We start from the raw sequence: 27,095 nt of genomic DNA, 5'->3' as shown, positions 1-27,095 counted from the left end.
GGAGACGTCTTCAGACAGTGCTGGCTCTTCAGCTTAAAAATTGAGATGAACACCGCCCCCTAGAGTGGGAACGACTAGAACACATGTGCAAGGGAAATTTTACCTTTAAGGACACGTGACCCGTCAAAACTGCGCTCGACTAAACCACGCCCGACTAAACCGCGTCGCTGACATCATCAACAGGGCGACAACAGCCAGCGCGGAGAAAGAAGGGTGCTTTAAATAGCGCTTTGAAAGCAAGCTGATTCAACTTAAGGTAAGGGTTAGGTTTAGGGTTAGGGTTAGGGTTAGGTTTAGGTTTAGGTTTAGGGTTAGGGTTAGGGTTAGGGTTAGGGTTAGGTTAAGGGTTAGGGTTAGGGTTAGGGTTAGGGTTAGGGTTAGGGTTAGGGTTAGGGTTAGGTTTAGGGTTAGGATTAGGTTTAGGGTTAGGTTAAGGGTTAGGTTTAGGGTTAGGTTAAGGGTTAGGTTTAGGGTTAGGTTTAGGATTAGGTTTAGGGGGGTTAGGTTTAGGTTTAGGGGTTAATTTTAGGTTTAGTGTTTACAGCGTGCTTCTGTCTCCGCGCTGTTGTCGCGCTGTTGATGACGTCAGCTACGCAGTTTCGTCGAGTGCGGTTTAGTCAAGCGCGGTTTTGTGGTGGAACCGAACACCACCCCCTACAGCTGGGAACGACTAGAACACATGTGCGGGGGAACCTTTACCTTTAAGGACATTTCTACCATTTTTCCAGAGGTATCACTGCCCTCCAAAATGTATTTGGTCCCCAACTTCTGTTTTTGATGCCATGTGTATGCCTTGTGTTTCTCTTCTAGCTCTTGAGAGAATATTATAATTCCACCTCTTATCAAGTGGAACGACAGCATAGACTACTTGAATTGGCAATCAATATTTCTATAGTCCCACTTGGAGCTATCTTTGCCTCAGTGATAGCTGGGTTTTTGGCTGATATCCTTGGCAGGTAAGCTGCTTTCATGGTTTATTTGGTAATATACATGTGCCAGTGTTCTATCTATGAAACATTCCATCTAGTTAACACAGTGAAATAATAACAATAACAACAATAATAATCCAAAACGAGAAGGTGAAGATCCTGAGGGACTTTCAAATACAGACGGATCATCGTTTGGAACACAACATGCCAGATATCACAGTGGTCGAAAACCAAAATGTACAAGTTATTGACGTCGCGGTACCAAGAGATGCCAGAGTGGAAGAAAAAGAACTGGAAAAAATAATGAACTACCGCATGACCTGGCCATCGAAACTACGTGATTATGGAAGAAACATGTAACAGTGTTACCCATTGTCATTGGGGCACTTCATGGATCTTCAACTTTTAACTGGGTGGGAAAACTTGGAAGCGTTCATATTCAGGTTTCCCCAGATGTGCCAATATGTCTCTCTTAATAAAATAGAACTTTGAGGAATCTTCTGCCTTTTTCCCTACCAAAAAGAGGGTGAAAACTTGGGTGCATCTTATACACTGAATGTAGCCCCACCCACCGTCCCCCACTCTTTGGCTTCTGCCTCCCAGCAATTTACCTTGTGGGCTTGTGGAGGCTGCAATAGGCTATAGCAATCCCTGCAGCCTGAAACAGCTGATAATCGAGAGAAACTGAAAGTGAAACTTGCTGTTTGCTCCAAGAGACAAATTGCTAGGAGGCAGAAGCAGATTTTTTTCCCCCCTTGTGCTAATCAGGCTGTTTGCTGCAAGGAGGTAAGTCACTAACTATAAATGCCTATAGAATGTTCAAATTATTAGACTTATTTTTTTAAAGACTGTTTTATTATTGTTCTAGACAACTTAACAAAATGAATAAACTTTTTAAAAATAAATGCTTGATCTGAAGAGGCCCCAGTGCTATTGTGCCTTCCTTTAAATAGCAGAGAATAACTATGCTTCCAGAAGGCACATCAATTTTAACAGCATCTGTACAAGTATAGTCTGAAATAGCAGTAGACTTATATACCGCTTCATAGGCCTTTCAGGCCTCTCTAAGTGGTTTACAGAGAGTCAGCATATTGCCCCCAACAATCTGGGTCCTCATTTTACCCACCTTGGAAGGATGGAAGGCTGAGTCAACCCTGAGCCGGTGAGATTTGAACCGCTGACCTGCTGATCTAGCAGTAGCCTGCAGTGCTGCATTTAACCACTGCGCCACCTTGGCTCTGAAATGTAAAACTACAAACAGTGTATATTGTCTGTGCTGTTTGTTGCAAGGAGGAAAATTGCTAGGAGGCAGAGGTAGATATTTTTTCCCTTGTTTTCCTCCCCAAAAGCTAGGTATGTCTTATACTTCAGAGCATCTTATACCCCGAAAAATATGGTACTTTTGGATGCTATTTGGAACCCTAACAGGCCCCCTTCCTGGCTGTATTGCTACTGGACATGAACCTTCCTCCTATATGTATTCAATTTGAATATTCCAAAAGGCAACAACTTTAATTGCTTTTTTTTCTTTAAAATGTTTCACTTCTCATCCAAGAAGCTTCTTCAGTTCTTATTGTTGTGCTTATTGTTTTTCTCTTATAAACATACATATACATATACACATACATAGAGGGGGAGGGGGAGGAGAATGTAATACTTTTTTATTCAATATTTTGTATTTGGTCTCAGGGCTCACAATCTCACAATGACCAAGAGATCACATGACTTGTACAGTTAACCTTTCAAGTGTTGCTTAGCCCGTAAGTCTGTAGCAGAGGTGGTATTCAGCAGGTTCTGACCAGTTCTGGAGAACCAGTAGTAGAAATTTTGAGTAGTTCAGAGAACCGGTAAATACCACCTCTGACTAGCCCCGCCCCCATCTATTCTCTGCCTCCTGAGTCCCAGCTGATCAGGAGGGAATGGAGATTTTGTAGTATCCTTCCCCTGGAGTGGAGAGAGAATGGAGATTTTACAGTATCCTTCCCCTGGAGTGGGGAGAGAATGGAGATTTTACAGTATCCTTCCCCTGGAGTGGGGAAGAATGGAGGTTTTACAGTATCCTTCCCCTGGAGTGGAGAGGAATGGAGATTTTACAGTATCCTTCCCCTGGAGTGGGGAAGAATGGAGGTTTTACAGTATCCTCCCTCTGGAGTGGGAAGGTAATGGAGATTTTACAGTATCTTTCCCCTGGAGTGGGGAGGGAATGGAGATTTTACAGTATCCTTCCTCTGGAGTGGGGAGGGAATGGAGATTTTACAGTATCCTTCCCCTGCCCAGCCTTCCATGCCCACCAAGCCACATCACGCCCACCAAACCATGCCCACAGAACCAATAGTAAAAAAATGTTGAATTCCACCGCTGGTCTGCCGGACAAATTGTATAAGGCATGGATACTGTTGCCAGTTCCAAAGAGTTCATACGTCAGATCTGACCCACAAATATAGTCGTACATATGTCCACTTCATTGCATTGAGTGTACATGGAAATAGGTAGGAGTTCAAGGATTGAGTCAGAGTGCAGACTTGCTATTCCTATCCTGATTTCTTTCCATAACAGCACCTCTGACTTATCTAGATTCAGTTTTAAATTGCTTACTTTCAAGAAAGCCATGATCAAACATGGCAAGGATGAAGAGAATTACAGGCTTCCCAAGAAAAAGATAGCAGTGAAGTGTAAAGTTAGGAGTCGCCGGTGTATAAATGCAACTCATTTCAAAGATGTAGTTGATTTCATAGCCTAGGGCTCAAAATCGAACCTTCTTTCCTTGGCAAGTTTCTAATCCCAGTTCTACTATTCAAATGGGTCTTCAGTTGGTCTTTTATATTAATGTGTCTATAGCGATGGCATGAAAACAGTTTCTTAATTCCAGCAGCATAAAAAGCACCTGTCCTTCTGTTGTCTTCTCTGAGCTTTTCTTAGGCCCATATTTCTTTCTTCTGAAATATACTTCCAGTATATTTCTGTATATATTCTATATTTCTTGCTGTATATGTAATATCTTTCGTATTAAATCCAGTGTCAGGCCTGCAGCCATCTTTTCTTTGGGATCTTTGGCCTGCCACACTTTCTATTATTCTATGCATTTTCTATTGTGGGAAAATGGGAGGGGTATCATACTATGTAGCCCTTAGAAAATTATTTCTAGAAAACCAAGGTCATCCTTTGACTTTGGACCTCTGCACCTGACCGGAACTGGACGGGTGGAACTGTCAGCATGGCAGTGGATGATTGGACCATGGGATGGACTTGTGGGTGTGGGGGCAAGATCTTGAACTTTCAACTGGGTGAGGCAAATCGGGAAGCTTTCAGATTTGGGTTTTCCCAGATGTGCCAACATGGCTCTCTTAATAAACTGGAACTTTGAACAATACTTTGCCCTGGAGTCTGATTTACTTTTGGATGCTATTTGGAATGCTGACATCCAGATCTTCTTCTCTTGGTATTCCAGCTGGGACACAGAAGGCAGAGAATTACTCAAAATTGGTCAAAATTTCCACTACCTGTTCTCCAGAACTGGTCAGAACTTGCTGAATACCACCTCTGGCTCAAACTCACCAAAAATATCACACATGGCTAAGGGTGGTTCCCATGTATTCACTGATTACTCTCCAGCCCCTTATTCCCTTGATGTCTTTTATTTTTCAGGAAAGGCGTTTTGGTGATAGCTAATCTTTCAGCAATAACTTGTGCAGTCTTGATGAGTGGTAAACATTTGGTAAATAGCGTCGAATTCACCTTTTTAACTCACTTGTTCACTGGACTATCTGCAGGTAGGTCCTATCTATGGATATAATAATTTAAGTCTTTAAAAAGTTTCGGTTACTCATCTGCTTTTATTCGTTCCATTCTGTTCTACCACAGACTGATCAGTAGCTTGCAATGTTCCATGAAGCATTTGCAAACAATCCAAAATAAATTTTTAAAAGAAACTTTGAGAAACCCAAACAAATAAATAGTAAGACCACAGTGTTTAGTCTTTATGACCACATGGGCAGATTTTGTCCGAGCAATCACGCTACACAACACAATAAAGAAATATTAGAGAACCGAACGATTTGTGATTTCGGTATAGAAATAAGGACTATAAAATCATAGCCAGGAGCCACTGTCATGCAGTGGTTAGAGTGCAGTACTGCAGGCTAAGTTTGCTGCCAGCTGGCTGCCTGCAATGTGGCAGTTCAAACCTCACCAGGCTCAAAGTTGACTCAGCCTTCCTCCTGCCCTCTGCTGCTTTGCAAAATAAGTTGGCCCGAGGTGGCGCAGTGGTTAAATGCAGCACTGCAGGCTACTGCTAGATCAGCAGTTCAGCGGTTCAAATCTCATCGGCTCAGGGTTGACTCAGCCTTCCATCCTTCCGAGGTGGGTAAAATGAGGACCCAGATTGTTGGGGGCAATATGCTGACTCTCTGTAAACCGCTTAGAGAGGACTGAAAGCCCTATGAAGCGGTATATAAGTCTACTGCTATTGCTATTGCTATTGCTATGTCCTCTGTGGCAGATCCTCAAATGCTGGAAGACTGCTATCATGTCACACCTAATTCTTTTTCTTTTCTTTAGACTAGTCACAACCAAATCCTGCAGCCGTTCTTCATATGTTTTACTCTCCTGGCCCTTGATCAACTTAGTTACTCTTCTCTGAATTTTTCCCCCAAGTCTCAACATCTTTTTTGTAGAATGGTGACCAAAATTGGTTGCAGTATTCCAGGGGTGGCCTTACTAAGGCTTTATAAAGCAGTACTAATACTTCACACGATCTTGATTCTATGCCTCTGTTTATACAACCCAGAACTGTATTAGCTTTTTTAGCTGCTGCTGAACACTGCTGAGACATGCTTAAATGACCATAAATGGTTTAGAATGCGGCTGCGCGGGTTATCATGGGGGCACCTAGGTGCTCCCATGTTACACCCCTTATAGGCGGCCTGCACTGGTTGCCGGTTGTCTTCCGGGTGCGATTCAAGGTACTAATTATGACCTTTAAAGCGCTCCATGGCTTAGGCCCAGGGTACCTGCGAGACCACCTACTGCCACCGGTAGCCTCCCACCGTCCAGTGCGATCCCACAGAGTTGGCCTCCTCAGGGTGCCGTCGGCCAGACAGTGTCGGCTAGCCACCCCCAGGGGGAGAGCCTTCTCTGTGGAAGCACCTTCCCTCTAGAATGAGCTGCCCCCGGAGCTTCGCATAATCCCCGACCTCTGGTCCTTCCGATGCGTTCTAAAAAGTTGGCTTTTCCAGCAAGCCAGCCTGGCCTGAACAAAACAAAATAAATTATTGACCATTGTTAATTTTTATTCAAATTTGTTTTAAAAATGTTATTGTCAATTCTAATTGGGTTTGTTTGGGATATTCTATTTAATTTTTTTTAAACTTTTGTAGTATGTGTTTCTTTTAATGTTGTACACCGCCCTGAGTCCTTGGGAGAAGGGCGGCATATAAATCTAATAAAACCAAACCAAACCAAAACCATCCACTGGGATGCCAAGGTTCCTCTCACAGAGCCGAGGTGGCGCAGTGGTTAGGGTGCAGTACTACAGGCCACTTCAGCTGACTGTTAGCTGCAGTTCAGCGGTTCAAATCTCACTGGCTCAGGGTTGACTCAGCCTTCCATCCTTCCGAGGTGGGTAAAATGAGGAACCAGACTGTGGGAGCAATATGCTGACTCTGTAAACCGCTTAGAGAGGGCTGAAAGCCCTATGAAGCGGTATATAAGTCTAACTGCTATTGCTATTGCTATTACAGTTTTTGAGCCAGGCCTCACCTAATTTGTATTTGTACCTTTAATTTTTCCTGCCTAAATGCAAAACTTTTCTAGTCTCCACGTTAAAATTCATTTTGTTGGATGGGGGTCTACTGTTCACGTTTCGGATCCCGAGCTTGTCTTCTGGAGCATTGGTTATTCCTGCCAGCTTAGTGTCATCTGCAAATTTGATGAGTTCCCCTTATATTCCTTCATCTAAGTCAGGGGTGTCAAACTCGATTTCATTGAAGGCCACATTCAAGTTGTGATTGACCTCTGGGGGCCGGGGGTGGGCATGGCCATCCAAGGTGAATGTGGCCAGCTTGATATAACTCATGTCAGGGGCACCTGTGGTGTCCCGAGCATTCTGTCAGCAAAAATGGACTCCTGAGCTCCGTTTTCACCTGCCGTAGCCTTCTACAAACCTCTCCCAGTGAAAACCATTTTTGCTGGCAGAAGGACCATGGGCTGGTCCTTCGCTGTTTCCAGGGAGACCTCACGGGCCAGATCTAAGTACCCCACAGGCCAGATCAGGCCCCTAGGCCTTGAGCTTGACATACTTGATCTAAGTCATTTATGAAGATATTGAAGAGTACTGGGCCTAAGACGGAGCCTTGTGATACCTCACTGCTTACTATTCTCCATGTCTATGTAGTGCCATTAAGGTCTACTCACTGAGTACTGTTTTGTCAGCCAGCTACACATCTGTTCATACATTTCTGTGCCCCAATGTAATTTGCATGTTGTGTATTATTCTTTGCTTTCTCTTCCAAACCAGGTTTAGTTTTATGCATTGTTCCCTTATATTTGGGTGAAATAGCCCCAAGGAACCGCCGAGGAGGCGTTGTTTTCATACACCAGTTCTGTTTAAATGTCGGCATCATGATCTCTCAGATATTGACAATAAAGGAATTTATAGGAAACATAAAAGGTGATTTGAAGAAATGAACTGATAAGCAATTTGTTGTGAACCTAGATCAACAGTGTCTGTAATTAAACCCGTAAACTCTAACTCTATAAATGCATTACAGGGAGTCCTCGACATATGACCACAATTCAACCCAAAATTTCTCCTACTAAGACAGTTACAGAGTGAATCACCGCAGTCTTTAAGTTAGTAACACAGTTGGTAAGTGAATCTGACTTCTCCACTGGCTAGGTTTGTCAGAAGTCACAAAAGTGGGACGCATGGCCCTGGGACACTACAACCATCATAAATGGGAATCAGTTGGCCGGCATCTGAATTTTGATCATGGGGACGCTACAATGATCCCTAAGCGTGAAAAGGGGTCATAAGCCACTTTTCTCATTGTAAGTTCAAATGGTCACGAAACAAAGTGTCGTAAGTCGAGGACCACCTGTACCAGTGGTGGGTTCCAGATCCCAGTGCAAATGGTATGTCCAGGCGTCCACCATAGGCACGCGCACAGCACGCGGGCTTGCATACTTACTGCATGTGACGCTCCATGATGCTCCAGCTGCTCGGCGGAGCGTCGTGCAGGCGCCGTACACTCTGTGCGCATGTGCGGAAGCCCCGATTGGCTCAAATACAGGTAAGAAGGGCGGGTGGGGGCGGGTGGGGGTGGGTGGGGGCGGGTGGGCCCTCCGGAGCACTGTACCAGAATGGTACCTGATGCTTCCAATAGGCACCGATACGCCCATACCCATACGCCCATATCCCACCACTGACCTGTACATAAAAACAACACAAAATCACAAGAACCAAATAACAAATGCTTCTCTACTGGTATTTTATTGGCCTTAGTTTAGCTGGGACCCCAAGAGGAACTTGGAATTCTTCCTTTCTGCTGCCACTTAGGCAGGTCCTTTGCACTCCATTCATGGTCTTAGATTTCCCACAATTCAATTTTTTTCTCAACAAAGTGCCCTACATTAACTTGGTAAAGAAGATTCCATAGTTAGCAAGCATGGGAGACTTATTAATTTAGAAACCATGGTAGGTGGGCTCAAGATCCAGATGGATCTTGACAGATTTGAACACTGGGGCCCTATCTAACGTAGAGAAAAGTAAAGTCTTTCACTTAGGCAAGAGAAACCAAAAGTACAAATATCGAATGGGTGCAAATCAGACTTAATGGCAGTGACTGTGAAGGGGATCTTGGAGTCTGAGTGGACAACCATCTAAATATGAGCCAGCAGTGTGCAGGGGCAGCCAAAAAAGCCAATGCAATCCTAAATTGCATTAACAGAGGGATACAATCAAGATCAAGTGAGATACTAATATCACTTTATAAGACCTAAGTAAGACCACACCTAGAATACCACATCCAGTTTCGGTCACCACACTATAAAAAAGATGTGGAGACTCTAGAAAGAGTGTAGAGAAGAGCAACCAGGATGATTAGGGGACTGGAGGATAAAACATCTGAAGAACGGTTGCAGGAACTGGGCATGGCTAGCCAAGTGACGAGAAGGACCAGGGGAGACATGATAGCAGTCTTCCGATATTTGAGGAGATAATAATTGCGGACAATTAATCGCTGGAACACTTGCCTTCAAAGGTTGTGGGAGCTTCATCACTGGAGGTTTTAAAGAAAAGATTGGACTGCCATTTGTCAGAAATGGTGTAGGGTCTCCTACTTGGGCAGGAGGTTGGACTAGATGACCTACAAGTGCACAAAAGAGCTACTGGGATGATTAGGGGACTGGAGGATAAAACATACGATGAACAGTTGCAGGAACTGAAAGGGGTCCCATACCTGTCCATGTGGCGGCTCCGGCCCTTTGGAACGAGCTCCCCGCAGAGATTCGGACCCTCACCTCTCTCCAGGCCTTCCGAAAAGCCGTTAAAACCTGGCTGTGTCGGCAGGCCTGGGGTCGATGAGTTCCCTTCCCCTCTCGAATCGTGTGGCTGTTGGTTGTTTTTAAATGCCCTGTACTTTTTGCTGTAGTTTTTGTGTTTCCCTTCCCCTCCTTGGGTTTGTGCGCCGCCCTGAGTCTCCCCGGGAATAGGGCGGCATATAAATAAAATGAACCTCGAACCATTCTGTTATTTTTGTTATGCAGCCCCTGCAAATATGCATCTCCTTCCCTTCCTTCTGAGTTCATGCCATAAGCTAGCATTTTTACGGCAAATGGCTCTATGGCAAATGACTCATCAGTACAATCAACAGAAAGAAAAGCTATCACCAGAACGAACATAAAATAGCAGTTAATTCTATGGAATGGAATGGAGTAGAATAGAGTTGGAAGAGACCTTGGAGGTCTTCTAGTGTCCAATCCCCTGCCTAGGCAGGAAACCCTATAGTTTAGTTTTAGTTTTAGTTTTATTAGTATTTGTAGGCCGCCCTTTTCCCTGAGGGGACTCAGGGCGGCTCACACAAAACCGGGAAGGGGGAATACAGACATTAAGATAAAAACATATAATAAAATAGTAGGCAACATACTATACCATTTCAGACAAATGATTCTCCAACATCTTCTTGAAAACTTCCAGTGTTGGAGCATTCACAACTTCTGGAGGCAAGTTGTTCCACTGATTAATTACTTTAACATCCAGGAAATTTCTCCTTAGTTTTACGTTGCTTCTCTCCTTGATTAGTTTCCACCCATTGCTCCTATAATCAGGGACAACTAACTAACTAACTAACCAACCAACTAACCAACCAACCAACCAACCAACCAACCAACCAACCAACCAACCAACCAACCAACTAACCAACCCAAGAGTCAAATATGGGCAGGTGTGATCCCTCCTCCCGGTTCAACTGGGCTTAGCTTCTAAGAAGGAAGAAGCAAAATGAAGTGGGGGAGCCTAGATATTTCTGAAGATGAGCCAGCAGTGAATTTAGAATCCACATAAGCCCTGAGCTTTGATCTGGAGAAGTTCCATCTTTGCGTGTAGCAGTCAGGTGGTTGCTATGATTTCTTTGCTGCTTCTATGTCACTGTTTAATGTTCTGGTGCAGGATGGACTACAGCGATGGGTGTGGCAGGAATTCTACCCTTGATTCAAATGTTTCTAATACCCTGCATACCTGAAACTCCAAGGTACTTAATGATTCATAAGAAAAATGAGCGTCAAGCAAGAAAAGGTAAAATAGATCTCTTAAGATGAACATCGTACATAGTGGGGCATAAATATTAGTGAGAAAGGTAGTGAAAAATTCATTCTTTTTTGCTTCTCTCACGAGGTCTCAGGTAGATGCTTTGCAGTTCCTATGATATCATGAAGATAAGTCAAGGCATGCAAAATTAATATCAATGTTTTATATAGCAGTCATTCCAATATACACTGAACGGGTCAGATCCCGAAGGTGGCTGCCCACCTTTGAGTTCCATAATGTAGGCCATGGAATACAGTAATCGTCTTTAAGTTTTAGGAAATCAGATTCCAATTCAAACTTTCTAATGGCGTCATGGCCCCGTTGGAACCGGAGTCTGCAGAGGAAGCTGGGGGAGTTGGAGCTGGGGCCAATGGAGATCAAGGAGGCAGCCTCGTTGGCTCTGGAGGAACCTGGGAAGGAGCAGGATGAGGCAACCCCAGATACCTTGGGCCTGGGGCAGCTTTCCAGCAGGGAAGCATTGGGGCACGACAATGGAGAGAGGGGAGAAGAGATGGCAGGCAGTGGAGATGAGGAGTGACAAGAGCTCAGGTCACAAACAAGGACTGCTCCCTCCTGATCCCCGAGCATGGACAGTGGAGAGGAGGTAGGAGCAGCACAGGTCACCCGACAACTTGGGGGGAGAGCGCCCTGCCCTTCTTCACAAAGGCACACCTAGCGACTGAGATTGAAAGAGACATTGTGGAGAGAGGAGCTTGTCAGGAACAAGTGCTGAATATGTGGAGTTTTGTGTGCCGTTGCCGATGTCTGGAGTTCACTGAACTTCTTGCCGTGAAGCCGTTGTGCTAAGAGTGTTTTGCTGCACTACTCACAGCCAGAGGCTGCTGGAGCTATGTGCAAGCGCTTTGCTCTGGGACTTGCCAAAAACATAGCAGCATTTGGGGAAATGTTGGAGCAATAAAGGGGAGTTTGAAATATCAGCTGGCTGTGTTGCCTCTGTGCATTGCTCCGGGTCGTCACAAATAGAGTCAGGTTTGACTTTGTGACCAGTCGGGCCTAGGAAAAAAAGTTCCTTTGCAGTTCAGTTAATGTTCATGATGACTGTGGGAAGAGAAGTTTAGAAGTTTTCTGAAAGAAAAAAAAAAAGTACCGTATTTTTCAGAGTATAAGCCACACCTTTTTCCCTCAAAAAAGAGGCTGAAAATCTGGGTGCGTCTTATACACCGAATACAGCAATTTTGCCTCCCAAAGCCCCATCCCCTTCACCAAAGTGGCCGTGCATACCTTTATGGAGGCTTTCAGAGAATTCCTGGGGGCTGAGGAAGGCAGAAATGAGCAAAACATGGGCCATATTTTGCCCCCCAGCCCCCAGCATCACTCTATAAGCCTCCATAAGGCTATGCATGCAATTTCTTTGACAAAAATGGGCTCGTTTTCGTGAAAAATGGCCATATTTTTTGCCCATTCCCTCCCCCCCCGGGAGCACTCTGCAAGCCCCCCTCCAAAGGCTAGTCATGCCTTTTAAAAAAAAACTGGCCCATTTTCACAAAAAATGAGCTGTTTTGGGGAGGTTTGCAGAGTGAAAAAAACTCTTTTTTCCCCTTTTGGAAAGCTCTTTAAATGATTGATAAGAATTAGATTGATCAAGTGCTGGGCCAACAGAAACAAAGTCTTAGGTGCTACAGATTGTCAGTGATTTCCTTCTCCAGCACATGGATAAATACATCTGGAAACATCTACCAACCTACCTACTCTCTCTTTCCATACCTAACTACTGTATTTCTCTCTCTCTCTATTTATTTCTCTCTATCCCTCTCCCTACCTACCAACCTACCTACTCTCTCTCTCCCTACCTAACTACTGTATTTCTCTCTCTCTATTTCTCTCTCTCTATCCCTCTCCCTACCTACCAACCTACCTACTCACTCTCTCCCTACCTATCTACTGTATTCCTCTCTCTCTCTATTTCTCTCTCTCTATTTCTCTCTCTCTATCCCTCTCCCTACCTACCAACCTACCCACTCTCTCTCTCCCTACCTATCTACTGTATTTCTCTCTCTCTCCCTATTTCTCTCTCTCTAGCCCTCTACCTACCTACCTACCCATCCTCTCCCTACCTACCTACTATATTTCTCTCTTTCTCTATCTCTCTATTTCTCTCTCTCTCTCTCTCTGTCTCTCTATCCCTTTATCTACCTACCAGCAGCCATGTTCAGAAGCACATTTCACACATACCTTCCTCAAGGTCGGATCTCCTATTACTGGAGCCGGCCTGAAAGGCGGGAGTTTTACAGCCCACAAAGTGCCTCATTGGACAATGTGATTAATGACAGACTCCGGGAGGCGGGGGAAACAGGGTCACAGTTGAACCGTAAATCACATGTGGCGGAGCTGACCTTAACCGGGAACAGTGCTGAGATGCTGTGCCTAATGAATAACTGGATTTCTTTTGAAATGTGGCTCAAGGCTCATGAGTTAATTGGGGCATCCATTGGAACTCTGACACTACTTTCATCTCAAAGAATGACTGATAGGTCACATGTTATCTGGGACCATCTAAATTTCTATGAGTATTATTCATTTTCTTTGAAATTATAATAGTAAAAAAAATTAAAAAATAAATAAAAGAGAATGTTTTGCGCAATTCATACAGATGGAGTGAAATCTTGGACTGAAATATGGTAATATTAGTGATGCATAGGAAAAGTTCCATTTAGAGATCAAGAGAAAGTATCAGGATAATGATGATTTAAAGCTGATCAGCCAATATAAAGCTGATTCAACTGTAAAGCTGATGAAATATAAGACTGATGCAATGAAGATGAATCAGCATTGGTATAGCCCAGGGGTTGGCAACATTAAACACTCAAAAGAGCCATTTGGATCCGTTTCCCACAGAAAAAACACCGGGAGCCACAAAACCTACAGGTCAATAAATTGCATGCCGGTCGGTGTCACACATTGATGGTTGTGACAGATATTTTGAGTGACAGAGAGCCGCAGCAGAGGGATGAAAGAGCCACCTGCAGCTCCAGAGCCGTGGGTTGCTGATCCCTGGTATAGCCAGTTTAAGACTAAAGGGGCTCCGCACAAATCTTTACCACTTTAAGAGGTGGTTATATAAGGCAGCCAGGAGAGGGCATATTTCTCTCTCTCCATGTATCTTTCTCCTTATGTCTGGTATCCATTGTTAAGTTCTCCATGTAGTTAAGTAAATATCCAAGATAATTAACCCAGAAGAGTAGCATGACTACTATTAGGAGACAACTCAGGAGCAAAACACAGCACACAGAGACTTAGACATTTAACAGTGGTTTATATACAAGACATATACAGAAATATACGTGGTAGCAAATACCTGACAAGAAGTCAGTTAAGAAGAAGATTCACCTGTCTAAGTCTGAATGAAGTAGCTGTGGCACAATTTGATCTAAATTATGGACAAGACATGGGGATTGTCTCAATTCTGGTGCCAGTAGCACCATTGGGTCAGTTATCTGAATGACTTTCTCGTTCATTTTTCCAATGCAAACTTTTTCTCTTATTCCCCCTGCCAAACCCAGTCCTGAAGATGCTGAGAGAGAGAGATGATGTGGAAGACGAAATTGAAGAGCTGAATATCGAGGACCTCGCTGAGGGTAATAACAAAAACATGAGCCCACTGAAATTAATCAGGACTCCAAGTATGCGGTTGCAAATCATCACTGTAGCTGTCGTCACGGCTGGTTCTCAGCTCAATGGCATAACTGTGGTAAGCAAGGCTTTATGTAGTTTGAAGGAATGTTATTAATTTCTTGAGACGGAATGCATATACAGGAAACACTATTTTTGTTTTGTCTTTCTTTGAAATGACTCCATACCTGTCGGGCTAAACCTGAGAATAAGGCTAAGCCATTCATCCAGAGTTCAGTTCTTTATTTGCTTACATACAGTAGACAGAATCTTGCCAGGGTAAAGTCTTGCTGCTCCCTCCTATGGATACACTTTGGGAGATTCTCAGGCACTTCTAGTTTACTCTCTTCCTCTGTCTCCTATCCAGCTCTGGACTGTGATGCCTCTTGTCTCCTTCCACTTTCTGGAATGTGCTCCCTTCTTCCTGGGAAATTGCCATTTTCCTGTACTGTGTCAACCAATGCTCCATGGGCATCATCTTGTACAACACACCTAATGGCACACCACTATCAGTGATGTCACTGGCTTTTTCAACTTTCCTACCCCAAAACATTTCTGTCTGGAGCACAGATTCCATTCTATGTACAATCCCAAAGCCCACGGGTAGGCAAAATACATACAGTTTGACCTAAGCTGTCCATTTGGGTTTCATATAAACAAACTCAGAAAATGGGTCATCTTGAAAAGGCCCTCTCCTGACCATCTCAACATTTAGAAAGGTTCTTGTCAGAATCCCACTTCAATCACATGTTATAATTGAAGTTGAGGGAAAACCCCACTGTAGCAACATCATATCACATTCTTCATCTACTTTCCAGTCATATGACAGAACTTGGACAAAAGACACACGGGTGAGACAGGAATCTAGGAACGTACAATTGATTTACTTGATTGATTTACTTGAGAGACCGCCTACTGCCAATTACCTCCACGCGACCTATTAGATCTCATTGATTAGGACTCCTCCGAGTTCCATCTGCCGGTCAATGCTGACTGGCAACTACGCGGAGGAGAGCCTTCTCGGTGGTAGCTCCGACCCTATGGAACGATCTCCCCGTGGAGATTCGTACCCTCACCACCCTCCAGACCTTCCGCACAGCCCTCAGAATCTGGCTATCCCGTCAGGCCTGGGGCTAAGACTGTAACCCGCCCGAATGGAATGAATGTTGTGGTTTTTTTTAATTATGTATTGTCTTATATGTTAAAAAGTTTGTCTCCCCCTCCCCCTTGGATTGTGAGCCGCCCTGAGTCCCCCCAGGGAAAGGGCGGCATATAAATAAACTTCTATCTATCTATCTATCTATCTATCTATCTATCTATCTATCTATCTATCTATCTATCTATCTATCATCTATCTCAAAGCAGATCTCAGCAGGAAAAAAATAATAATGGTCCAGTGAGTTGAATGAGATCTGTATCCTATCAGAAGCAATTGGGAATCTATGTGGAATGAATTATGCGACTTATGATTTATCTGTCAGGGTTCTGACGGATGCCCTAATTAACTCATGAGTCTCAAGCCAAGTTTCAAAAGAAATCCAGTTATTGATTAGAAGTAACATGTCAGCACGTACCTGAGTGAAATCAACTCTGCCCCAGATAGTTTATGATGCAACTATGACCCTGTTTCCCCCCTCCTCCTAGGGTGTGTCATAAATCACATTCTCCAACAAAGCCCTTTCACGGGCTATAGAAAACACGTCCAGCTGGCTCTGGTAACCTGAGAAACAGCCTTCAGAAAAGTATATGTGGAATGTGCTTCCGGTCGTGGCTGCTGAGCTGCTCCATCAGTTCTCCCCCCTCCTACCTATGGCAACTTGAGAGCAGGCCAGGAATGCTTTACAAGTTGACATAGTCCTTGACTTATGACCACAACTGACCCCATCCCCCAAATTTTTGTTGCTAAGTGGGACAGTTGTTCAGTGAGCTTTCCCATATTTTATGACCTTTCTTGTCACCGTTTTTAAGTGAATCCCCACAGTTGTTCAATTAGTGACATGTTGGTTAAGTGAATCTGTCTTTCCCTTTAACTCTGTTCACGTTTGACCCCAGGACACTGCAACTTTCATAAAATGCGAAATGCTGCAACAGTTATAGATGCGACAAATGGTCATAAGTCACTTTTTCAATGCTGTTATAACTTCGAATGGATACTAAATGAACTGTTGTAAGTCAAGGATTAGCTATAGACTGCTTGGACAATCCAACTCTGAGAGGTCTGGTTTATTGAGAGAATCCAAATCTGGAGCATTCAGGAGAAGGAAATTGAAGTCTTCCCCAGTCTCATGCTTTTCGCATGCATGGATCCCTAAATCCCACCTACCTAGTGAATCCTGGGAAATATAATCTCTTATATTTGACCGAGAAAAAATGAAACTCTTTATTGATGAAAGTTTTTTTTAATTTTTTTTTAAAAAAGAAACTTCTGTAAAAAGAAAAAAAAGGAGTTCACCTCCAGGCTCAGTGGTGGGTTTCAAATTTTTTTAGAACTTCTTCTGTAGGTGTGGCCTGCTTTGTGGGAGTGGCTTGCCAACCATGTGACTGGTTGGGAGTGGCTTGCCAGCCGTGTGACTGGGTGGGCGTGGCCAACTTGTAAAATGTGGTGAAACTCACTTAACAACGCTCTTGCTTAGCAACCAAAATGCTGGCTCAAAAACTCTGGCATTTGAAGCCCGCAAGTCTTAAAGCTCTCAAGTTACAAGACCCTTGCACCCCTAACCCTTTAGAGAAAAAAAACCCAGGGGTGTTCAAACTTGACAGCTTTAAGACTTGTGGACTTCAACTCCCAGAATTCCTCCTCTCGCTCTTCATCTTGATGATGTGCGGACGGACGGGGGGGACAGAGCTGGAACCAGTTCTAAACAGCACTGTAGATTTGTGGAACCTCTTCTATAGAAGAGGTTAGAACTGGCAGGAACCCACCCCTGTCCAGGCTCCAATAAAGAATTTTTCAGTTTCTCAACCAACTCACTCACAAATAGGTCATTGTGTCTCTTGAAACTTTGGTAAACCATCATTCTTGGTCTTCTTCACCAATGTCCCTATTCCAGTGGTGGATTCCGGATCCCGTTGCAACCAGTATGATGCAATGGGGCCTGGCATCTCCCACATGAATGTGCACAGCACGCACATGCGTCCTTACCTCCGCGATGCCTCCACAATGCTCCAGCTGCTCAGCAGAGCCTCACACAGGTAGTGTATGCTCTATGCGCCTGTGTGGAAGCGCCAAAGAGCTCTAATACAGGTAAGGAGCTCGGGGGGGGGGGGTGGGCCCTCCGGAGCACCATACCAGAATGGTACCCAGTGCTCCTGGTAAGCACCAGTACACTTGTACCGGGGCGTACCGCCTGCAACCCACCACTGCCTTATTTCTTAGGAAAGTTTGCTGATATTTCAGCTTTTGAAGGATTTCTCAACCCAGCTCTGAATCTCTAGTCGGTTTTTTGTTTGTTTGTTTGTTTGTTTTTAATCCATTCACTTTTTATTTTGCTCTGGTCTACTTTCAGGCCTACTTTTCTACAGAACGGATTTTCTTGATGATGCCTATCGATGCCAGCCAACTGAAGTACTTAAATAATGCAGCAATCCTTATTATGACCTGTTCTGTTCTGTTAGGGGTAAGAAAAATACCTCCTCTCTAACCAGGTCGTTCTAGTGGTTAAAGTACCTAGCTAGAAATCTGGAGGGTTCTAGTTCCACATTAGGCCTGAAAGTCAGCTGGGTGACTTAGGGCCAATCACCAGGCGATGGTGAACTCTAGTCCTATCTTAGGCATGAAAGCTAGCTGGGTGACTTGGGATCAATTACTCTCTCCCAACCCAGCTCACCTCACAGGATTGTTCTTGTGAGGAATATAGGCAGAGCAAGAAGTACTAGGCATGTTTACCACCTTGAGTTATTTATAAAAATAATAAAGGTGTGATATCTGCATACGTCTTTGGAGAGAACTTAGGATAGCTCTAGAGGGATTCATTATATATTCTGCATAATAGGGTGAATCTTCTCAGCCTAGGTCTTCCTGGTTGTTGTGAATCACAATTCTCTGTAGTCCTGGCATTTAATTATCATATTTTTTGGACTATAAGACACACTTTTTGGCCTCCTAAAAAGGGGCTGAAAATACCTGTGCCTCTTATAGACCAAATATTGCTGAAGTCCTGCCCAATTGCCAACCATTTTTGGCCTCCATTTTCACGTCTTTTTTCAGTCCATTTTTGGGGCTTTTTTCTGGCCCGTTTTTGGTTTTTTCCCCCAGCCCATTTTGAGGCTTTTCTTGGCACATTTTCAAGGCTTTTTCAGCCCATTTTTTCAAAACAATGGGCCCAAAAGCCTCAAAAACTGGCCAAAAAAGCCTCAAAAATGGGCCAAGAAAAAACCTCAAAAACAGGTCAAAAAGCCTAAAAAATGGGCCAACAAAAGCATCAAAAATGGGCTGAAAAAATGCCCCCAAAATGGGTCAAAAAAGGTCTGAAAATGGAAGCCAAAATATGGTTGGCAGATGCCTAGAAAACAGGCTGAAAAAAAGCCTCAAAAATGGGCCAGGAAAGCCTCAAAAATGGGTAGAAAAAAGGCTGGGAAAGAGCTGAAAAAGGCCGCAAAAAGGGCCGAAAAAGAGGTGCATTGAGGCCCAAACCCTTTTTTGTTCTTTTCCTCTTCTAAATTTAGGTGTGTCTTATAATCAGGTGCATTTTATAAACTGAAAAATACGGTATTCAGACATGATTGGAATTATTCACCTCACCTAGTTTCCTTGTGTCAGCATTATGTTCCTCATAGCTTGTGGATAAACTCATCCTGAAATTCAGATCAGTCATTGTTCAATTTCTGATGGTTGAAACAGATATTGAGAAGCAATATCACTTAGACTTATATACTACTTCATAGTGCTTTTGCAGCCTTCTCTAAGTGGTTCACAGAATCAGCATATTGCCCCCAACAATCTGGGTTCTCATTTTACCGACCTCAGAAGGATGGAAGTCTGAATCAACCTTGAGCAGGTGGGGGTCAAACTCCTGGAAATCATCAGAATTACCGTATTTTCAGAGTATAAGAAACTCTGGAGTATAAGATGCACATAGCTTTTGGGGAGGAAAACAGGAGGGGGGGAGGAATCTGCCTCTCCCTCATAGCAATTTGCCTCCTTGCAGCAAACAGATGATATAAACTGTGGTTTTACATTTCAGACTATACTTGTACAGATGCTGTTAAAATTGATGTGGCTTTATTGAAGTATATGTTATTCTCTGCTGTTTAAAAGAAGATACAATAGCACTGGGGCCTCTTCAGATCGAGCATTTATTATAAAAAGCTTCTTCATTTTGTTAGGCTGTCTAGAACACTAATAAAGCAGTCTTTAAAAAAATAAGTCTAATAATTTGAACATTCTATAGGCATTTATAGCTGTTTGCAGCAAACAGCAAACAACCTGTTTCAGTTTAGCCTGATTAGCGCAAGAAAAAAATCTGCCTCTGCTTCCTAGCTATTTGCCTCCTTGCAGCAAATAACAAACAGCATGTTTGACTTTCAATTTCAGTTTTAGCAGGGGCCTCCCAATGATCAGCTGTTTCAGGCTGCAGGGATTGTCATAGCCTATTGCTGCCTCCTCAAGCCCCATTTTCCCCGTTTGCTGCAAGGAGGAAAATTGCTGGGAGGCAGAAGCCAAAGGGTGGGGCCAGCATGTGGGCGGGGCTACATATGGTGTATAAGACACACCCCAATTTTCACCCTCTTTTAGGGGGAGAAAAGGTGCGTCTTATATCTGAAAAATATGGTAGCTTGCAATACTGCATTAAATACATGAGCTGAACAGCACAAAATTAGGATATTTTGTCTTTCACCTCATTGACCTATGATTAAAGGCTTTTTCTCACACCTTCTCTTCGTATTCTCTAGATGTACCTGGTTGATTCTGTGGGACGGCGTGCCCTTTATCTTTGGACTTTTTCAGTTTGCATCATCACCTTCGTTTTGTTATTAGTGTCCCTTCGACTTCAGGTTTGTAATTTGGAACATCAAGCATGGGGAGAAGTAAGGAACTAAGAATATTCCAGGGATTTGTTTGCTTTCCCCCCACAATCTATGCAATGGAGTTCCATGTCCATTCGCATCTGGGTCCAACATCTGACTAATTCCTTAGCAGCAAAGCTATTTTCGATAGAAAATTTGTTTATTTTCCATTTTCATAGCATATAATTACATGTATACAATTACATAGTCAATATCATGTTGTATTAATAAGTAATTACATCAATTCATCTTACCATCAACTACCAAAGAAAAAAGAGAAAAAAAAACAGTTATTGGCTCTTCTGCTCTCCATACACCATATTTATACCTTATACGACACTTTCTTCCCCCTCTCTCCTCCCCCTTTCTACATTCTTTCTTCCCTCCATCATTTTCTACTCTACTTCCCCTTCCTTTCTCCTTCTCCTCTCTCCCCTTACCACTCCTCCTTGTACACCTCATCTTCCCCCCCCCAACCCTCTCTCCTGTCCCTTTCTTCCTATCTTTCTTCTCTCCTCTGCTTCCCACTCTTCCTCTAATTCACTTGGTGTATTTCAGCTTCTGAGCAAACTCCCTTTTGTGTTGATGGTATTTATAATTCCATTTCAATATACATAAAAAAGAAAAAATAGCAGTATACATGTACAATCATAATACCTTAAAGTCCTACACCCAACATCTCTGGTTTTAAAACTATCACCTGGGCCAGTGTATCTCAATCCTGGCAGCTTTAAGCTGAATTCTCACCCTGAACAATTCCACACCCCTTCAAGCAGCCAAGACTGAGGTAGATTACTTGAAATATGGCGTCCACAATATACCCCACAATTATAAAAAAAAAAAGATGATGAGACTCTGGAAAGAGGGCAGAGAAGAGTAACAAAAATGATTAAAGGGCTAGAGGCTAAAACATATGAATGGTTGCCGGAATTGGGTTTGTCTAGTCTAGAGAAAAGAAGGAGTAAGGTTGACATGATAGCAAGGTTCCAACATTTGAGGGACGAAAAAGAGGGGATCAACCAGTGGTGGGATTCAGCCAGTTCGCATCTATTCGGGAGAACGGTTGTTAACTTTCTAAGCAGCTCAGAGAACTGGTTGTTGGAAGAAAAGTCCTTTTGTTTTTTTCCACTTTTCAGGGCTAATCCTGTAAGGAAGGCAGGAAGGAAACATTCTGGTGTTGTTTCTAGCCTAATCTTTATTTGCCCTGCTTACAGAAACTGCCCCACCAGTTAACCCTTATCACATTGTAACAACTAAGGCAAAGCGCCCGTCGACCTGAGTGACATTGAGTTGGCCTTGCCCACCCAGTCACATGACCACCAAGCCCCGCCTACCCAGCTGGTCATTAGGGCAGAGAACCAATTTAATTGCTAAATTATTTGAATCCCACCACTGGGAATCAACCTATTTTCCAAAGCAGCAGAAGGCACGGCGAGAAGCAATGGGTAGAAACTAATCAAGGAGAGGACCAGCGGAGAACTAAGGAGAAATTTCCTGACAGTCAAAACAATTAACCAATGGAATAGCTTGGCTCCAAAAATTGAGGGTGTTCCATCACTGGAGGCTTTTAAAAAGACACGCGGCTGCCACTAGTCTGGAATAGTATAGGGCTGTGATGGCGAACCTATGGCATGATTGGTGCCCTCTGCGGGCATGCACACACACCTCCTACCTGCCAGCTGATTTTTGGGTCTCTGCCGCACATGCGGGAGACAAGAACACATGTGTGTGGGGGGGTCACGTACACGTGTGCGGGGCTGTGAGGGAGTGCGTGGGGGCCCAGTTTTGATCCCAGGAGGCTTCAGGGAGGCCTGCTAGGCCCAAAACGGGCCACAGGGAGAAAACACTGTATTCCTCCCCCCCCCCCGTGGCCCCTTTTGGGCTTAGGAGGCCTCTCTGAAGCCTCCTGGGGCCAAAACAGGGTGCGGGGAATGCAGAGGGGGAGGGGGGGTCACACACATGCATGTGGGGAAAGGGGAGCATGGGAGGTCATGTGCACATGCACAGGGGGCGTGGTGCATTGCATTATGGGTGTGGGGCACTTGTGTGTGTGCTGTCGTGTGCACACACACACAATTTCAGCCCGCGCGGAGAAAAAGGCTACCCATCACTGGTATAAAGTTTCCTGGTTGAACTTGGGGTTTATATTAGAACAGTGTTTTTCAACCTTTTTTGTGCAAAGGCACACTTTTTTTCATGAAAAAAATCACGAGGATAGAAAATGTTAAAAAAATTTAACTCTGTGCCTATATTGACTATATATAAAGTCATTCTCTTGAATCCTCCGCGATTGTTGCTATGGGCGCACGCATGGGACGTCAGTGACGTCCCTGCGTGCGCTACCTCCTGGCGGTCCCCGCGTTTTTAAAGTAAACGCGGGGCCGCAGGGACTTAATAGAGGCATCCCTGTATCCCGAAAGCAACTTTCGGGACACACACAGAGATGTCCCGAGGCAAAAACACCCAGCGGGTGTTTTTCCCACGGCACACCTTACACTATGTCACGGCACACTAGTGTGCCGCGGAACAGTGGTTGAAAAACACTGGATTAGAAGACCTGTAAAATCCTTTCCACCTCCATTACTCTGTTACGTTTCTGCCAGGTTTGTTACCTCCCCTGGCCTAGATAAAGAAAGCCGATTCCTCCAGCCCGTCATTGAAATGCCTCTCACTTTCCTCCAACAGAAAATTTTTAAAGATTTGTCCTATTTCACCTCCTTTATACTCGTCCTGTTCATTTGTGCACATGACATGGGACCTGGTAAGTAATGCAATGCCGGAAGCCCCTCTGGGTGACGATCCAGCTCCCAACCAGGAGAAAGGATCTTGCCCCTGAAAAGTGATGCTTCGTTTCTTGCCTTCTTTCTGTCTACCAAGCACCCCTTCCACATATCATTACACTGGAGCTGTTCTCGCAGTCGTCAAGAGCTTCGGCCTTTGTGATTTTGGGGGCTGTGTTTTGGAGCATAAGTTTCCTCACGGGAATATCATTCTTCTACCTAGAGGTAAGCGAGTGGGGTGTGTGTGTGTCCTTCGGTGTTCTCTGAGCTTGGTTGTTTCATGACCTTCCTAGGTAACATCATCAAGAGCTAGAAGGGAGAGAGGTTTGCTCTCTGTGTAAGAATAGCGAGTCAGTTTGAAGAGCAACTTGCTGGGAAAAAGGGAATTGGCTTAAAGTCTACGGAGATTCCCAGACATCCAGGTCATGGTTGCCTCAAAGATCAGGGGTGGGTTTCAACCGGTTCGCGGCGGTCCCTGCGAACCAGTTGGTCGCCGAACCCGGAAGTAAGTAACTTCTGGGAACGGCGAAGGCCCCCCCCCCGCGCCCGCGCGCGCCCGCTCCTTACCCGGTTTTGATGAATTCTGCGCTTCCACGCATGCGCAGGACGCATACAGCGCCTGCGCGATCCTCCAGGAGCAGCTGGAGCATCGCACAGACGCTAGTACACATGTGTGTGCCGTGCACGGGCGCGCCGCATGCGTGCGCGAGAACACCGCCGGCCTTGTTCCAACCGAACCGGTTGGAATGGGGCGAGAAACCCACCCCTGTCAAAGATGCTTTTTTTCAGGAGGCAACTGGACTTTCTTGTTTCCCCCCCCCCCCTTTTGAAGAGGTTTCGCTTCTGCTCCAAGAAGCTTCTTCAGCTCTGACAGGACAGTGGGGAAATGGAAGGATTTATATTCCTTGCAGACAGCTGGTCATTTGCATCCTTTTAGAGGGTAATTGAAGCACTTGGTGGTTTATCTGTGTCCTCAGGGTCAACTGTGTATAATACCAATGGTTCCTGTAGTCTGCAATTTTTCCCCTTGGAAATCCATTCCTACTCCTATACCATTCAAAGGGTGTTCATCCCAAATTGTATAGCTGAAGGTCTGTGGAGATTCTCAGCCACTGAAGTCATGGTTGTCCTAAAGGTGCTTTTTCTGGAGGCAACTGGACTTCTTCAGCTCCGACTGGATGGTGGGGAATGGAAGGATTTATACTCCTTGCTGATAGCTGGTCATTTCCATCCTTTTAGATGGTCATTGAAGCACTTGGAGGCTTATCTACAGCATGTCCTCAGGATCACCTGAGTAGTGCTCCTGGTTACTGTAACCTGCAGTTTTTGTCTCTGGGAATCCATTCCTACTCCCATACCATTCAAAGGATGTTCATCCCAAATTGTATGGCTGAAAGTCAAACGTTATTTCTAGCCTATCATTGAAGCTGCATATTTATTTACTATTTACTTACCCATATTTTTCGGAGTATAAGACGCACCGGAGTATAAAACGCACCAAGGTTTTGAAGAGGCAAATTTTAAAAAAGTAGGAAGGTAGTTAGAGGGATAGAGAGGGAAAGAAAGAGAGAGAAATACAGTAGGTAGGTAGGAAGAGAGACAGAGAGAGTAGTTAGGTAGGTAGATAGGTAGATAGGTAGGTAGGTAGGTAGGTAGGTAGGTAGGTAGGTAAGTAGCTAGGTAGATAAAGGGAGAGGGAGAGAGAGAGAGAGAGAGAAATACAATAGGTAGGGAGAGAGAGAGAGTTTAGGTAGGTAGAGGGATAGAGAGATAGTAGGTAGGTTGATAGGTAGAGGGATAGAGAGAGAGAAATAGAGAGAGAGAAATACAGTAGATGGGTAGGGGGAGAGAGAGAATAGGTAGGTAGGTAGGTAGGTAGATGATGGATGGATAGATGGAGAGAGAGAGAGAGAGAGAGAGAGAGAGAGAGAGAGAGAGAGAGAGAGAGAGAGAGATGGGCAGATGGAGAGAGAGAGAGAGAGAGAGAGAGAGAAATGCAATAGGTAGGTAGGGGAAGAGAGAGAGAGAAAGAGTAGGTAGGCGGGTAGATGTTTCCAGGTGTATTTATCCATGGGCTGGAGAAGGAAATCGCTGACAATCTGCAGCACCTAACGCTTTGTTTCTGCTGGCACAGCACTTGATCAATCTAATTCTCATCAATCAGTTAAAGAACTTTCCGAAAGAGAAAAAAAAAGTTTTTGCACTTTGCAAACCTCCCCCAAACAGCCTGTTTTTTCACAAAAATGGGCCCATTTTTTGTCAAAAAAAATTGCATGCATAGCCTTATGGAAGTTTATAGAGTGCTGCTAGGGGCTGGGGGGCACAAAAGCCTGTTTTTTGCTTATTTCTGCCATCCCCATCCCCCAGCAGCTCTCTGAAAGCCTCATAAGGGTATGCACGGCCATTTTGGTGAAGGGGGCAGAGTTTTGGGATGCAAAAAATGCTATATTCAATGTATAAGATGCACCCAGATTTTCAGCCTCTTTTTTGAGGGGAAAAAGGTGCGTCTTATACTCTGAAAAATATGGTACTTACTTACCTATTTATTTACTTATTTACTCGTTCGTTCATTCATTCATTCATTCTGCATGCAACTCATCTCATCAGAGGTGAATCTAGGAGGATGATAGGCATCCAACTGAAATGCACCAGAAAACGTGAAAGCAATAAATAAGGACCATATTTGACATTGCGCAGGGGAAGAGAGATGGTTTTCCACAGAGAACACAAGCACATGACCATAATTGAATACATTGTATTTCTTTTATTAAACAACGGGGTTGTTAAGGGAGTCGTATCCAATTTTACAACCTTTTTGGCCATGGCTGTTAAACTCATCCGTGCAGTTGTGAAATGAATCACACAGTCTTTAAGCAAATCCGGCTCCCCCCCCCCCCCGCCCCGTTGACTTTGCTTGCTGGAAGCTGGATGGGAAAATGGGAAATTGGCAATCATGTGACCCCAAGATGCTGCCACCATTACACCAAATACATGCCGGAATCCCAGCGACCAAATTTTTGATCCTGTAATCGTGGGGATGGTTGCAACAGCGAGGACTGGTTGTAAGTCACCTTTTGCAGTGCTGTTCTAACGTTGAACGGTTTCTAAGTGGAAGTCTACTTTTAGCTTTCTCTCTGTCTGGAATTGTGAACGGCAATGCAGAGAAGATACAGATGGGAACTGTTGGTCCCATTAGGAGTAGCTTCCTCCTGTATTTCTTGGACATTTGGCCAGCATAAGAATCTCAGCAACTAGAGGCTAATATGGAAGGATAATAAAGATGCCAGAATGCTATTTATGGGGTGAAAGGTGTATTTCTCTCTCTTTCCTTCTCTGAATTTCCCATGAATTCTTTTCCATTTTCAGAAGGCACTTGACATCTACAGCTGTGCCTTCTTCTGGCCCTTCTGTATAGGAACCCTTGTATACATCTACAAAATGGTTCCGGAAACCATGGGGCAATCTTTTCCGGATATCAAGAAATCCATGTCATTCAAGACAACCAAGAGGTTCCATTCTAGAGAGTCAAGGAGAAGAATGAACCTCAGAAGACATGTCTGAATTCTTCCCTCTCTCCCTCCTTCTCTCTCTTTTTCCTCCCTTCCTTCCTAAAAAGAGAATCCCACTTTATCCTCAATCTTCTTCAAATGTTGACATAAATAAATATAGTATTTCCTCCTGATTAAATAAGACACCATCTCTGTCTTATTTTGATGTATATTTGCTAAAATGTGTTTTCCTGTTTTAATAAAGTTATACGTTTCAATGGATTTATTATTACTATTATACAATTGTATCACAGCGGCCAGTTGTTTCGCCGGATTTGGCATTGGTTAGTAGTCGGGCCCCACCCAGGGGCCTAGGACATCGTAACATATTTTTGTAATATGCGTGCAGATCCAAGCATTGCGGCTTTTTGCATTTGACTGATGGTGATTTTGTCAATTT

At 44.1% G+C, this 27,095-nt stretch overlaps 1 protein-coding gene across 2 annotated transcripts in view; it reads left to right on the top strand.

Moving 5' to 3' along the window:
• Nucleotides 1–26,865, top strand: part of LOC148049116 (solute carrier family 2, facilitated glucose transporter member 5-like) — a 29,425-nt gene extending 2,560 nt beyond the window's left edge. The window contains exons 2-11 of one of the 2 annotated variants that reach the window (XM_087703842.1): nucleotides 811–956; nucleotides 4,575–4,699; nucleotides 7,444–7,596; nucleotides 10,594–10,719; nucleotides 14,253–14,440; nucleotides 17,868–17,978; nucleotides 20,254–20,355; nucleotides 23,053–23,128; nucleotides 23,245–23,372; nucleotides 26,563–26,865. In XM_087703842.1, the coding sequence (XP_087559968.1) occupies nucleotides 811–956; nucleotides 4,575–4,699; nucleotides 7,444–7,596; nucleotides 10,594–10,719; nucleotides 14,253–14,440; nucleotides 17,868–17,978; nucleotides 20,254–20,355; nucleotides 23,053–23,128; nucleotides 23,245–23,372; nucleotides 26,563–26,688 (1,281 nt within the window). In that variant the 3' untranslated portion in view covers nucleotides 26,689–26,865. Of the gene's footprint in view, nucleotides 1–810; nucleotides 957–4,574; nucleotides 4,700–7,443; nucleotides 7,597–10,593; nucleotides 10,720–14,252; nucleotides 14,441–17,867; nucleotides 17,979–20,253; nucleotides 20,356–23,052; nucleotides 23,129–23,244; nucleotides 23,373–26,513 lie in introns of both variants that reach the window. The other variant, XM_087703841.1, reaches the window with a different exon arrangement.
• The last annotated feature ends 230 nt before the right edge of the window (nucleotides 26,866–27,095 follow it).

The sequence above is a fragment of the Thamnophis sirtalis genome, unplaced genomic scaffold, assembly GCF_051295495.1.
Source record: "Thamnophis sirtalis isolate CommonGarterSnake01/CBP01778 unplaced genomic scaffold, rThaSir2_p1.2 scaffold_2, whole genome shotgun sequence".
Taxonomy (NCBI): domain Eukaryota; kingdom Metazoa; phylum Chordata; class Lepidosauria; order Squamata; family Natricidae; genus Thamnophis; species Thamnophis sirtalis.
The sequence above is the reverse complement of the archived record's forward strand: the minus strand, read 5'-3'. Positions and strand labels throughout refer to the sequence as shown.